This window comes from Penicillium verhagenii, assembly GCF_028828195.1.
Source record: "Penicillium verhagenii strain IBT 33310 chromosome Unknown utg000005l_segment0_segment0, whole genome shotgun sequence".
Classification (NCBI taxonomy): Eukaryota; Fungi; Ascomycota; class Eurotiomycetes; order Eurotiales; family Aspergillaceae; genus Penicillium; species Penicillium verhagenii.
The window spans coordinates 2,871,074-2,882,995 of NW_026643169.1; the positions used below are offsets into that span (position 1 = coordinate 2,871,074).

Consider the following 11,922-nt stretch of genomic DNA (forward strand, 5'->3'; position numbering starts at 1 on the left):
GGGGGTGGGACTTGGTTGTGTTCAACTTGAGGGGTTGGCCAGCTTGGTTTTGCCTCGGTTGTGTTCGGTTCGTTTCCCATGCAATTAATTGGAGGTATCTCAAGTCCCGACAAGCCATTTTCTATGAGAAAATCCAAAAGCTTTATTCTTTGACGGCTAAAAGGAACGCATGAATCTTAAACTCAAAGCGTGATGATTTAGAAATCGTCCTTGGTAAGTGAAGGGTTCAACCGTTGAACTGGACATAGTGGTATGCCAAAGAGACTGGAAAGATACGTCAGAGGTTTCTTGATACCTAAGAGATTCATTCACACAGCGGATATTAGAATGTGTATTCCTTGGAAGAGGAGTGAACAGTTGTGTTCAATTCATGATGTCCCTACTAGCTCCATATTTCCCTTGCTAGACTGGGTACCGTGGGGGCAACTGAAACCCTGCTTGCTAAGCTTTGGAACTCAAAATCTTCGAATTCAAAGATTTACAATCATATATAAGCGGCTTCTTATAGAAATTAGTAAAAGCTTAAATAGACGTTAGTACTGCCCTAAGAACGCTAACCAGTCTACTGAATTTGCCGCCCGATATCAAAGGCATCATTTCGATACCTTATTTTGTAGGCAAAAATGGCTTTAGGGGACATCCAGCACTTGAGTGTATCCGGTAATAGAAAACAGTGGAGAATACCTCTTCAAAACGACTTAAATACCAGTTGACCTCTTATTAAGCAAAGTGTATGTGACTTCTCTTAGTGCCCTATAAGAGGTATTCACTTTACTTTAAATATATACTCAATTTATAATATATATATAGAGTTAAAATACTAAGTTTTTTTCCTAATTCCCCTCCAGCCCGAATCAAGCCTCGAGGGGCACAATGACCCAGTCCGCACGATCGCCTGGTCGGCAAATGGAACCCGACTTGCATCAGCGTCGCGAGATAAGACTCTTAGAATCTGGGATCCGGCCACTGGCCAGTGACCAAATGGCCGACGCCGATGCCGAAGACGGAGAGGGCGAGTGGGTTGGATTGGAATGAAAGACCTCGTAAGGATCTTCCCCTTTGTGTATGTCTATTTGCATCTGCGTTTGGCGTTTGTATATTCTAGGACGGTAAAGGGAATCTGCTCCCTCAAAAGTGCTGTATCTAGCTAGGTATTAGAGATGATGTCGCCCTTCAATAAAACGGAATACCCCAAAAAGAAGGGAGCGCGAAAGCTTCAACTGTTCAAGTCCTGCTTCTCGTGAAGGCACCTGAACACTGTGTGCATCAACCTACTAGTATAGTGTACCCACCACCGAAGGGCTTGAAGCAAGAGCAACCATGAACTTTGGTCTATCATTTATAAAGGACAGGCTTTTTCTAAATAACATTACGTGATGGAAAGATTAAGTCTGTATGTACTAGTAGATGCATAGGAATTCATATAAAAAAAAAGCAAAGTACTACTAATAGTACTAGTAGTTACTACGTAGTTATAGTATGCTTCGAATTACAAGAAATGGCAAAAAGGAAAGGTCGTGCCCGGGATCGAACCGGGATCGCCAGAATCAGAATCTGGAGTGATGACCATTACACTACACAACCTGAATTGCTGAGATGACTCAAATCTTTGCGTCTATGACCTAAAGTCTAAATAGCTGATAATAAATAAAAACCTAGCCTTACAAAAACACACAAAATTACTAAAAAGAGCCAGTATTCACATACTAGGCATAGCAAAAACGAGAAAAAAAGGTTGTGCCCGGAATCAAACCGGGATTGCCAGAATCAGAATCTGGAGCGATAAACCATTATAGTACTACACAACCTGAATTGCTAAGATGACTTAAATCTTTATGTCTATGAGCCAAAGTCTACTAAATACCTAATAATAAATAAAAACCTTGCTTTATAAAAACACACAAAATTACCAAAAAGAGCTAGTATTCACATAGGTATAGCAAAAACGACAAAAAAAGGTCGTGCCCGGGATCGAACCGGGATCGCCAGAATCAGAATCTGGAGTGATGACCATTACACTACACAACCTGAATTGCTGAGATGACTCAAATCTTTGCATCTATGAGCTAAAGTCTAAATACCTAATAATAAATAAAAACCTAGCCTTGTAAAAGGAGTTTGGTAAAAAAAAAATCTATTTTTGGTAAAAAAACAACCCCTTTTTAGTAAAAAACAACCCTTATTCTGCTAGTTAAAATTATATGATTATACTCTTACTGCTTTCTATTTTTTTTTACTACCTCTTCCTTCCTTTCTTCCCCCTAGATTACTTACTTAATCTTACTTAATCTTGCTTAATCTTATTTAGTAATTTAATTTATATATATTTCTATATCATAATTCATACTTATCAGACTGCAGCACAGTGTACCACCATTATTAACATGAAGCTAGGGATATGTTATCCTTAGAAAACCAAGGCGCTAAGCCCCTTTAGGTTTAGCGTAGTAAAAATTACCTTAGCGCCCTACAAGAGGTGTTCAAGTTAGTTTGAAGAGGTGTTCTGACCTGTAAACACATCCGGTAACCGGTACATCCGGTAACCGGTACATCCGGTAACCGGTACATCCGATCCCCTGGGCATTATACTTCTGGTCCCTGAAAACCCCTTCAGTCTCATAACAAACTCTCATTACTTTGTTTAAACCTCATGGCCCAGCTCTCTCTCCAAGGATACTTGGTTAAGATACATTCGACTGAAGAAAAACGAAAGGCATTCAAAAGTTCACCTCGATCAGAAGGTCCGGATTCCGGGTTGCGAAATGGAAAGACGCTTCAACCTGCATTCCCCCCTTTATGCACCATCAAAGACTAGGAGGCTTTGAATACTGACTTCACCAAACCCTTGTCTGCGCAAGAACTCTCGCCCGCGGTGATAGGGGAACTCGGCAACCACCATGACGCTAATATCTTTAGCACAAACGCCTGTTTTCTCTAACTGCCATAGCACTGCACAAAGCGTCTTTCCCGTGGCCAGAACATCATCCACTACCAAAACTGAAGCACCCCTGGGAATCAAATACTGATCCATCTCGATCTTGCTCCCTTGTGAAATGGTCGACTTTGAGGATATATGCGATTCGGGCTTGAAGGAGGAAATCATCGGCGGAGGTCGCTTGCCAGCTTCACGAATCAACGCCAAGGGTACATCGACCAGCAATGCCAACGTCGAGGCAAAAACAAAGCCACCAGCTTCGCAACACGCTATCGTTTTAATTTTTTCCCAGTCACCGTTGAAGGTGCTTTTCAGCAAAGATGTACTGAGAGCGAGCCCACCTGGTTGTTGCGAGATGTTGAGTACATCATGGAAATCGATGCCTAGGCGTGGGAAGTTGGGCACCACGCGTACCATGTCGACCAAACGCCGGAAATCATTTTCAAAGAAAGGAAAAAGGCGTTGCTGCGCAAAAACCTTTATCGCATTACTTCCATCAGCATCGTTGTCGAAGATGAAGGTTGGAGGATAGTCAACACCCAGCTGAATAGAGTCATCATGGTCTTTGCGCTTTTCCTCATTACCATAATCGCCAACATTGTCACCGCCTTGGTATCCCCGACGAGTCAACCGTGTCTCCTTCTCTGCTCGGACGTGAACCTCGAGTAGTCTGCTATCCGGAACCAAGTGCGAGTATGCTGCAACTGGAGCCTCATCCCTCATCCCGGTGATCAGCAGCACATCCACATCCACGGCATCGGATACCACCTTCAGGAAATGCTCTTCCAGCAAGCCAGGTCGATCTCGCAACTGGCTCTGGAAAAAGGTAGTTAAGGCTGACCGGTGCTGCTCTTTATAGACACGGTCTTGCAACAAGCGTGTCAGGTCAGCACCCGTTGTGGCTGCATATTCTCGCTTCGTCGCATCGCTAATGCTTACAGAGCGAGCCGTGATGTTTTGGTGGGTACCGGAGATGAATTCAGAAACCCAAATATCGGCACAATGATCTTTACCGGCGCAGCTTTCACCTGTCACGAGAATGATGACCTTTTGACCCATTGATACTTTCTGGAGTGGACATGCATAAGCCAACACATTGTGTGGATCTAAGCTGTGCTTAAGATGGTTTAGGCGCGACCGATTAGGCCCAAAGGCTTTTGTCACCAGTATAGCGTCTCTTGGGTCCGGTCCGAGGTCTGCACTGTAGACCCCGCTGCTTAATGGCAACAAGTTTCCAGCGACTTTATATACCCATTGAATGGCAGCTTGAGAAATTTCGGTTTCGTCTTGATCACGAAGCCAGACTCCGGTAATCACACAGGCGAAGTTCCAGTCTCGACAGCCGAAAGCAGTGGCGTTGGCAGCTACATCACAGATGGCTCCGCCGCCATGCAAAAGATGGAGGTAACAAGAAGAGGTTGGACGTGTTTTAATAGCTGCCACCAAAGCATCTTGAACATCTAGATTTGCGATACCTTTGAGGAGTAAACATCGTTTGAATGCCGACGTTTTGCCTCCACCATGTCCACCATGCATTTCGGACATGTACATTTCGGCATCAAACAAATCGACGCTGTTCATGGTTCTGGGTCTTGCCAATGACTCCAATGACTTGGCTTTCAGGCAATATGGGTTGTCTGGACTAGTACGTGGTTCACCAGGTACATAAGCTTCGAACATGGTTATGCCAAAACGCAGCTTGCCCATTTCCCAGTACAGATAAGCATCTGCAGAGTGGTTTCGGGGCAATTTCAAAGCAACGTCGGAGTCAAATTGATTCATCACGGACCTTGCTTCCCATTCGTGTTCAAGAGGAATGCTCCAGCTCCGAGTTTCGTATGTCAAAGCCGCGAATACTTTGAAAACAACACTCATCACGATGCCGAAGTTGGTTCCAGCACCTTTTATCGCCCACAAAATATCAGTCTCGTTATTTGGAAATGTGGCGCCAGCCGGTCGATGGTCGATTGGAACGTCGCCGATGCAGAGAATTTCGCCAGATTTAACACTGACAACCACGGCACCAACTATAGCGTCGCATGCAAGCCCATGCAGTCTAGCCAAGTGTCCGATTCCGCCTTGTAACCACAGCCCCGCGCCTACACTTGGTCGAGATCCCAAAGGTACTGTAAATCCCGCCGCCATCGCTCTGCGAACAATGTCTTCTGTCTTACAGCCTGCTTCAGCGACAAGCAAAGACTTGGAGGCGCCACTGCATGCCTGGTCGCCATCTTCGCCTGTGACAATATGTACTTGGTTGAAAGCGCTCATATCGACTGCAACGACATTGGGCAATACACAGTGCCCGCTATGACCCCCGCCAATGATGCTCAATGCCAAATTGTGCTTCAAAGCCCATCGTACACACTCCTGCACATCTTCGATATTTTTGGGCGATACAGTTGAGGCGGGGTGGTGGAGTCTAGCCTCGCGGTTTTTGATCGTCCTGCCGCCTTCCAAAATTGCAACTTGCGTCACACATTCCGGTAGCGCGGTCGAATTTCTTGTGAACGCCATCATGATTTCGGGGGAGCTGAACAAGAGCTTGTTTGGATGAGCTTCCTCACGTCGGCCTAGGATGCGACAAACGTTTCGCCATTCGGTTCGGAGGGCCTCGCTATCCAAACCCTCTACCCCAAAACCAACAACAAAAGAAGCGAAATTGTCCAGCACTTTGTCTTCATTCGCCACAAATACAGTTCCGGGCGGAAATGAAGCTGTTTGATGGCATACTAATCCCGGCAGATGCAGGGTTCCGTCGCGATGGAACACAGTGACCATTCCGTTTTTGGGCAATTCAACAAGCATCTCCACAGCTTGTTTGATAACTTTCTCTTTGTCCGCCATACCATACATGCTGTGGCAGAATAATATGACGTCGAATTTTTCGCTGCCGTCAAGGTCACTCTCTTTGACAGAGTATAGCACGAATGGTGCTCGGCGAATGCTGGGAGGGCTTTCCAGACCAGGCAGCAGTCGGTACCCTGTTTCCGACTTCGAACAAAGTCTTTCTTCCAGTCGTGTCGCATACAATTTGTTGGGCTCAAATGCAGAGTACTTGGAAATCCTTTTTCGCAGATGGAGGGGCAGGTATTCAAGGACACTGATCTGGCCTGGTCCAACTTCCATCACCGAGATACGGTCACCATCGCGCGAGTTAAATAGAGGTGCCAGAAGATGAGACAGGTGCGGAATGATGAAATCTCGGTAGATTCTCCATCCCGAGCCCTGCACTAAGATGTCGAAGCCAGTGCTGTACTGCTCGTCTGACAGTAGCTCCATGGACAATGAGGTGGGTATCGAGGCCTTCCGCCACAGAGTCTCTTTCAAGGAGTTGAGAGTGGCCATGTTGATCTGGTAGAATTATATCTGTTAAAGATGATTGATTTGAGAACTGACACACTTATAAAACAGAGTTCCAGCGAATTTTCGCTGACAACTTGGAAAAGCAAGTTTGCGGTGGGGTAGCCACTTTTTAAGCAGCCACGATGGGCAAACGTCCACGTTTTTCTACCTGCCTACCTCTTCTTGCGCAACACGTCCCCACTCCCAATCATCGGATACCTAATACACCAGTGGTGCCTTTGACACATGAGATCTGCAAAGGCGGCCGGAGATTGTGTCATACATAGTCTACTGTGTGACAAAGAAGCCTTCAGCGCCGCCGTTCTGCATACATTGCAGACTTATAAAAAAAAACGGGGGAAGTTACATACACAGTACATAACAAGTACTTTGGGAAAGGATTTCTAACCTAAACAGACTGGACGATCATTGTTTTCAACCTTCCAAATTTCATAGGTTGCAAGAAAATACTCCATACATGCCAGTGTATTCAAATGCTGACTAGATTATATAAAAACATGTTAAGCCAAACGAATAGGATCTTGAATGATTACTAGTAGGCAGCAAATAAGAAAATTTCATTCAGCTGCTCCAGGGCTTGACACTTTAGGTGGGCTTTGCCCTCACCCTGGCATTTCAATAAAAGAATGCTGGACCTTACAAACCACATACACATATGCATGTATGCAGTCTGACTGTGCAGGCAGGCCATTACTATATGTACAAGCAGTGGAATATCATAATCACACGTTTTGGTGGCTGGGAGTCTTTAAAGGTTGACCAATTAAGACGTTCTTTAGCACCAAAGACACATGTGCATGCAATTCCTGCCCAGCGGTGGATTGCTAAAAAGCCCAAACGTTTGATTCTTTGGTAAGAGAGCCCTAGATTTCCAATAATTGAAGGAAAGAGCAAACACAAGTGCTGCTAAACCAGTCTGATTTGAAATACATCTAGTAGATCCATGGATCAATATAACCATGTCGCTGGCTCCCAGAATACACGCAAAAATATTTGAAGCACGGGTTCAATTTGGTCAGTGTTGCAACTACTAGGTAATCATAAGCCCTGGAGGCTCAAACCTTGGAAGTCGCCGCAATTTTTACCACCTGGTAGTTTCTACCAAGCCGCCATCTGGCAACGACGCAACTTGTCTTGATGGCTGGAGTGATATCTGAATATGTCATCTCAATCATCAATTGTCCCGGTGTACGAAGGCCCTTGGATAGGTCCTTGGGTTCCCGAAAATCCAACTCCCAAATATACAGGTAGCCCGGAGCGTGAGACAACACAGTCTATCGAAATAGCCTCAAAAAAGGACGAAGAGCGCCTCCAGAAGATTGCAGGAGCTGTGCGCACAATTCTGGAATGCGTCGGCGAAGATCCGGGCCGAGAAGGCCTACTCCAGACCCCAGAACGATATGCCAAGGCAATGCTCTTTTTCACCAAGGGTTACAATGTGAACATTCAAGATCTGGTCAACGGGGCTATCTTCCACGAGAACCACGACGAACTGGTCATTGTGAAAGATATAGATGTCTCCTCCCTCTGCGATCATCACATGGTTCCTTTTACAGGAAAGGTACCACCCCAGCCCTGGATTCATGTTCGGTCTCTTGGAACTGACAAAAGAGCCAGGTTCATATAGGCTATATACCTGATGGCCGCATCATCGGTCTTTCGAAGCTCGCTCGCTTGGTCGAAGCGTTTTCTCGCAGGCTGCAAGTTCAAGAGCGTTTGACAAAACAGCTAGCGATGGTCATTTCGGAGGTACTCAAACCTCTGGGAGTTGGAGTTGTTATGCAATCGACCTACCTTTGCATGGAGATGCGTGGCGTGCAGAAGGTTGGTAGCTCTACAATCACCAGTTGCATGCTAGGATGTATGAGGTCGAACCAAAAGATACGAGAAGAGTTTTTGACAATGTTGAAGTGATGTGGGTTGAAGATATTTAGACATGTTATCTGCTAAGGTTCTTAAGTGCTGATTTTTCCATCTGGGCCCTAGAATCAATTAGAAAAACTTTGCTCTTTCACTCCCCTCCATTTCATTTTCATCCTTAGCACCACATAAGGAAACCAAACCAACCCGGGTTCGAATCTGACTCTTTCCAAAAAGCAAAAAGGTCCGGTTCGCTTCATCAAGAATAATGCTCGAAAATAAACTTACCACCAAATCATGATTTATTGCATACTTGACGCGCCCGGATTTTTGTTTAGGTTCAGAATCACAGTTACGTGCACGCTCATGGCACAGTTGCTTTCTCTCACCACATCTCAAGCTCTGGAGATAGTACAGATTCAGATTTTGTTTTCGCATTCAATCCACTAAAGACCCAAAATGCGACAACTTCCAGTTGTATAGCCCTGCAGATTATGTACTGTGGGGGGCATGTCTCTCCGTGGTGACAACAAGCCGCTCGGACAGCGCCTCGGGCATAAATAGTGGAGTGTGGGGTTCTCCACACACTTTTGGTTCTCTGGGGATTTCGATGAAAGACGTCGCATTGGGGTTATGGTCGTCACATCGTTCTACATCATATCCAAGTTCCTCGGAACACACGGATACATAAATATATGGCCCATTCGCACACCCCATGAACGGCAAGTCCGGTTAATCGGACTCGGGCGTCTTATCACCGAGCTGTGAGTCTGTAACCTACCCAAAGCCGATGGAACGATGTCGATCGCTATCTGTTCCAGGTCACACCCGAGACGCCACTATCCATGGGAATTGGATGATGCGGGGGCCGCTAGACAGGGGGGAGCATCCTTTGAGCACCCTTCGCTCAAGGCTCTCAAAAGACGCCGAGAGATAAAATCCTAACTTACCCAAAGGCTTTTTGATTGGTGGAATGGGTATAGACCGCCAGGAATACGATCATTTAACCTCCATTCGTATGAAGCAAAGGCGAGAGCCGAGCGCCACAGCCCGTAGCCAAGCTTTGCCATGCCCAGCCGGAACGCCATTGATAAAAGGTAATCGAAAGCGGCATCTGTATAGATCAACGACAACTAATCCGTGTAATAGAAAGAATCTCGAAAGGTGAGTTTTTGGTTTTTGGTTTCTTTTGTCTTTCCCTGCAGTTCCGAGATCAGGATTTGTTGTGCGGGGAAACAAAGGGGGTGACAAGTAAGAAAAAAGAAATAAATTAGCAAATCATTCCGACGTGGGTCACTTTGGACCCCATGGGGAGATGCGTACGTGGATTTGGCCATCGGCCAATGATCTCATGAACCTTGCGACAAGTAGGTTGCATTCTCTCCAAGGCTCTAATATGCCATGCGGCGTTTCCTCGGGCTAAACCAACCAGAGGGCAGATCATTGCTTTCAATGCGCGTCCCTTTTTTGGAACCCGGCTTAATACCGGTATGCATCTCACCAGCAAGGCGCAGGGGCCCCGATAGGAACATGGGTCCACGATCTGACCGTGTATAAAGACCCCGGATGCCCACTTTTTGATGCGGAGGGATTGAATATTCCTTTCTACCATAAGATTGTTCTCTCTTGTCACAGTCCATCATGGTGATCGGGAACATCTATGTGATTGCCTCCGTCGCCGTCGTCGGCGGTGGCCTCTTTGGCTTTGACATTTCGTCCATGTCAGCTCAGCTGTCGGAAAACGCTTACAAGTGTTACTTCAACCAGGGTCCCAATGGCCCACCTTTCAATGACGATGAAACATGCAGTGGTCTTACATCCTTGAATCAAGGTGGTGTCACGGCTGCTATGGCGGCAGGCTCCTGGCTGGGCGCCTTGATTTCTGGGTTTGTATCTGATCGTCTTGGCCGCAAATATTCTATCATGCTTGGCTGTACAATTTGGTGCGTTTGGCAGGGCGGTTGTACCATATTTTTGCTTAAGAGAAAGTCCTAACTTTGTGTCCATAGGGTGGTGGGTTCGGTCATTATCTGCGCGGCGCAGAACATTGCCATGTTGTGCGTAGGTGAGTAAAATCATGGACCTGGATTTGACTACTTGGGTCTAACATCCATTTGATTCCATCAGGCCGCGTCATCAACGGAATTGCGGTCGGCATTGAGAGTGCACAAGTCCCCGTCTATATCTCGGAGTTATCACCGCCGTCAAAACGTGGTCGTTTCGTCGGCTTGCAGCAGTGGGCTATTACATGGGGTATTCTGATCATGTACTAGTATGTTTCTTCCTTCATTCATCCTTTGTTTGATGCAACCAGCTGACTTTGAAAAGCATCTCTTATGGCTGCTCGTTCATTGGAGGAAAGGATTCGTCCAACTATAGCGCCGCAGCCTGGCGCGTTCCTTGGGGCCTACAGATGATCCCTGCCGTCATCCTGTTCTTTGCGATGATGCTTTTGCCCGAATCACCTCGCTGGCTCGCTCGTATGGACCGCTGGGAGGAATCACATGAAGTTCTTGCCCTGGTACATGGTCATGGCGACCGAGATCACCCCTTCGTTTCTATTGAGCTACAGGACATTCGAGATATGTGTGAACAGGAACGACAGTTCGGCCATGTCAGCTATCAGAGTCTTTTTGCTCCACGAATGATCAATCGGACCATGATCGCGCTTTTCACACAGATTTGGTCTCAACTTACAGGAATGAATGTAATGAGTGAGTTTACACCGTTCTCTTTCCCAAGAAGCTTGTTCTCGGCATCTATAGAAACCAGACTGACCTCATCGCCCTTCCTCCAGTGTACTATATCAGCTATGTATTCACCATGGCCGGATATTCTGGCAATGCAGCCCTCCTCTCCTCGTCGGTTGAATATGTCATCAATGTATTCATGACCCTCCCTGCGCTGATATGGCAAGATCGATGGGGACGTCGCCCAACCATGCTTGTTGGTGCATTCTTGATGACCGTTTTCATGTTCGCAAACGCAGGAATTCTGGCCGGTCAGGGTGTGATTGTCCCGATGTCTGAGAGGAGCAGTCCAGAGGTGTCGATGAGTGTTAGTGGTGCGGCCTCGAAAGGATTGGTGGCCTGCACATATTTATTCGTTGCGTCATATGCACCCACGTGGGGTCCGGTGTCATGGACATACCCGCCCGAGTTATTCCCCTTGCGTCTGCGTGGTAAAGGTGTGGCACTGGCCACTTCGGGTAACTGGGCCTTCAACACGGCGTTGGGTCTTTTCACACCATCGGCCTTTACGAATATCGCTTGGAAGACCTATATCTTATTTGGCGTGTTTAATGCGGCCATGTTCATTCATGTGTTCTTTGCCTTCCCCGAGACGGCTGGTAAGACACTGGAAGAGACCGAAGCGATGTTCGAGGATCCCAATGGAATCAAATACATGGGTACCCCTGCCTGGAGGACCCGTGTGCAAACCCGTACCACTGTGGCTCTAGAACATGGCGATTTGGAGGCTGCCAAGGCTCAGGAGGCTCGCTCTGAGGTGGTTAGTGGAGAACAAACCATGGCCACTCAGTGAAGAGCAGGCACCTGGGCTTGTTTACATAGCAAACGGGGTGGCGAATACGAGAGGAGGCTGGGATAGTTAGTTTACATGTTTGATGTGCCTTACGGACTTGGCTCTTGATATTCAAGAGCAATATCGCATTATATGGCAATACATTGATCATCCTATATCCAGGCTTGAAACAAGTTGGAACAAGTTAATATGGAACAAGCACTGAGACATGTCATCTT

The 11,922-nt window shown here is 46.6% G+C and overlaps 3 protein-coding genes across 3 annotated transcripts; 2 read left to right on the forward strand and 1 right to left on the reverse strand.

Annotated features, from left to right (window-relative positions):
- Window positions 1-2,794: 2,794 nt before the first annotated feature.
- Window positions 2,795-6,283, reverse strand: N7466_004594 (uncharacterized protein; the record flags this gene model as incomplete). Its single annotated transcript, XM_057163991.1, has 1 exon — window positions 2,795-6,283. The coding sequence occupies one exon, from the start codon at window positions 6,281-6,283 to the stop codon at window positions 2,795-2,797; it is 3,489 nt and encodes a 1,162-aa protein (XP_057022672.1).
- Window positions 6,284-7,460: 1,177 nt separating this feature from the next.
- On the forward strand, window positions 7,461-8,235 carry N7466_004595 (GTP cyclohydrolase I; the record flags this gene model as incomplete). Its single annotated transcript, XM_057163992.1, has 3 exons — window positions 7,461-7,862; window positions 7,919-8,162; window positions 8,213-8,235. 3 exons carry the CDS (start codon window positions 7,461-7,463, stop codon window positions 8,233-8,235), a joined length of 669 nt encoding a protein of 222 aa, XP_057022673.1.
- A 1,567-nt stretch (window positions 8,236-9,802) lies between these two features.
- N7466_004596 (sugar porter family MFS transporter) lies at window positions 9,803-11,704 on the forward strand (the record flags this gene model as incomplete). Its single annotated transcript, XM_057163993.1, has 5 exons — window positions 9,803-10,104; window positions 10,171-10,226; window positions 10,289-10,433; window positions 10,490-10,875; window positions 10,959-11,704. 5 exons carry the CDS (start codon window positions 9,803-9,805, stop codon window positions 11,702-11,704), a joined length of 1,635 nt encoding a protein of 544 aa, XP_057022674.1.
- Window positions 11,705-11,922: the final 218 nt, after the last annotated feature.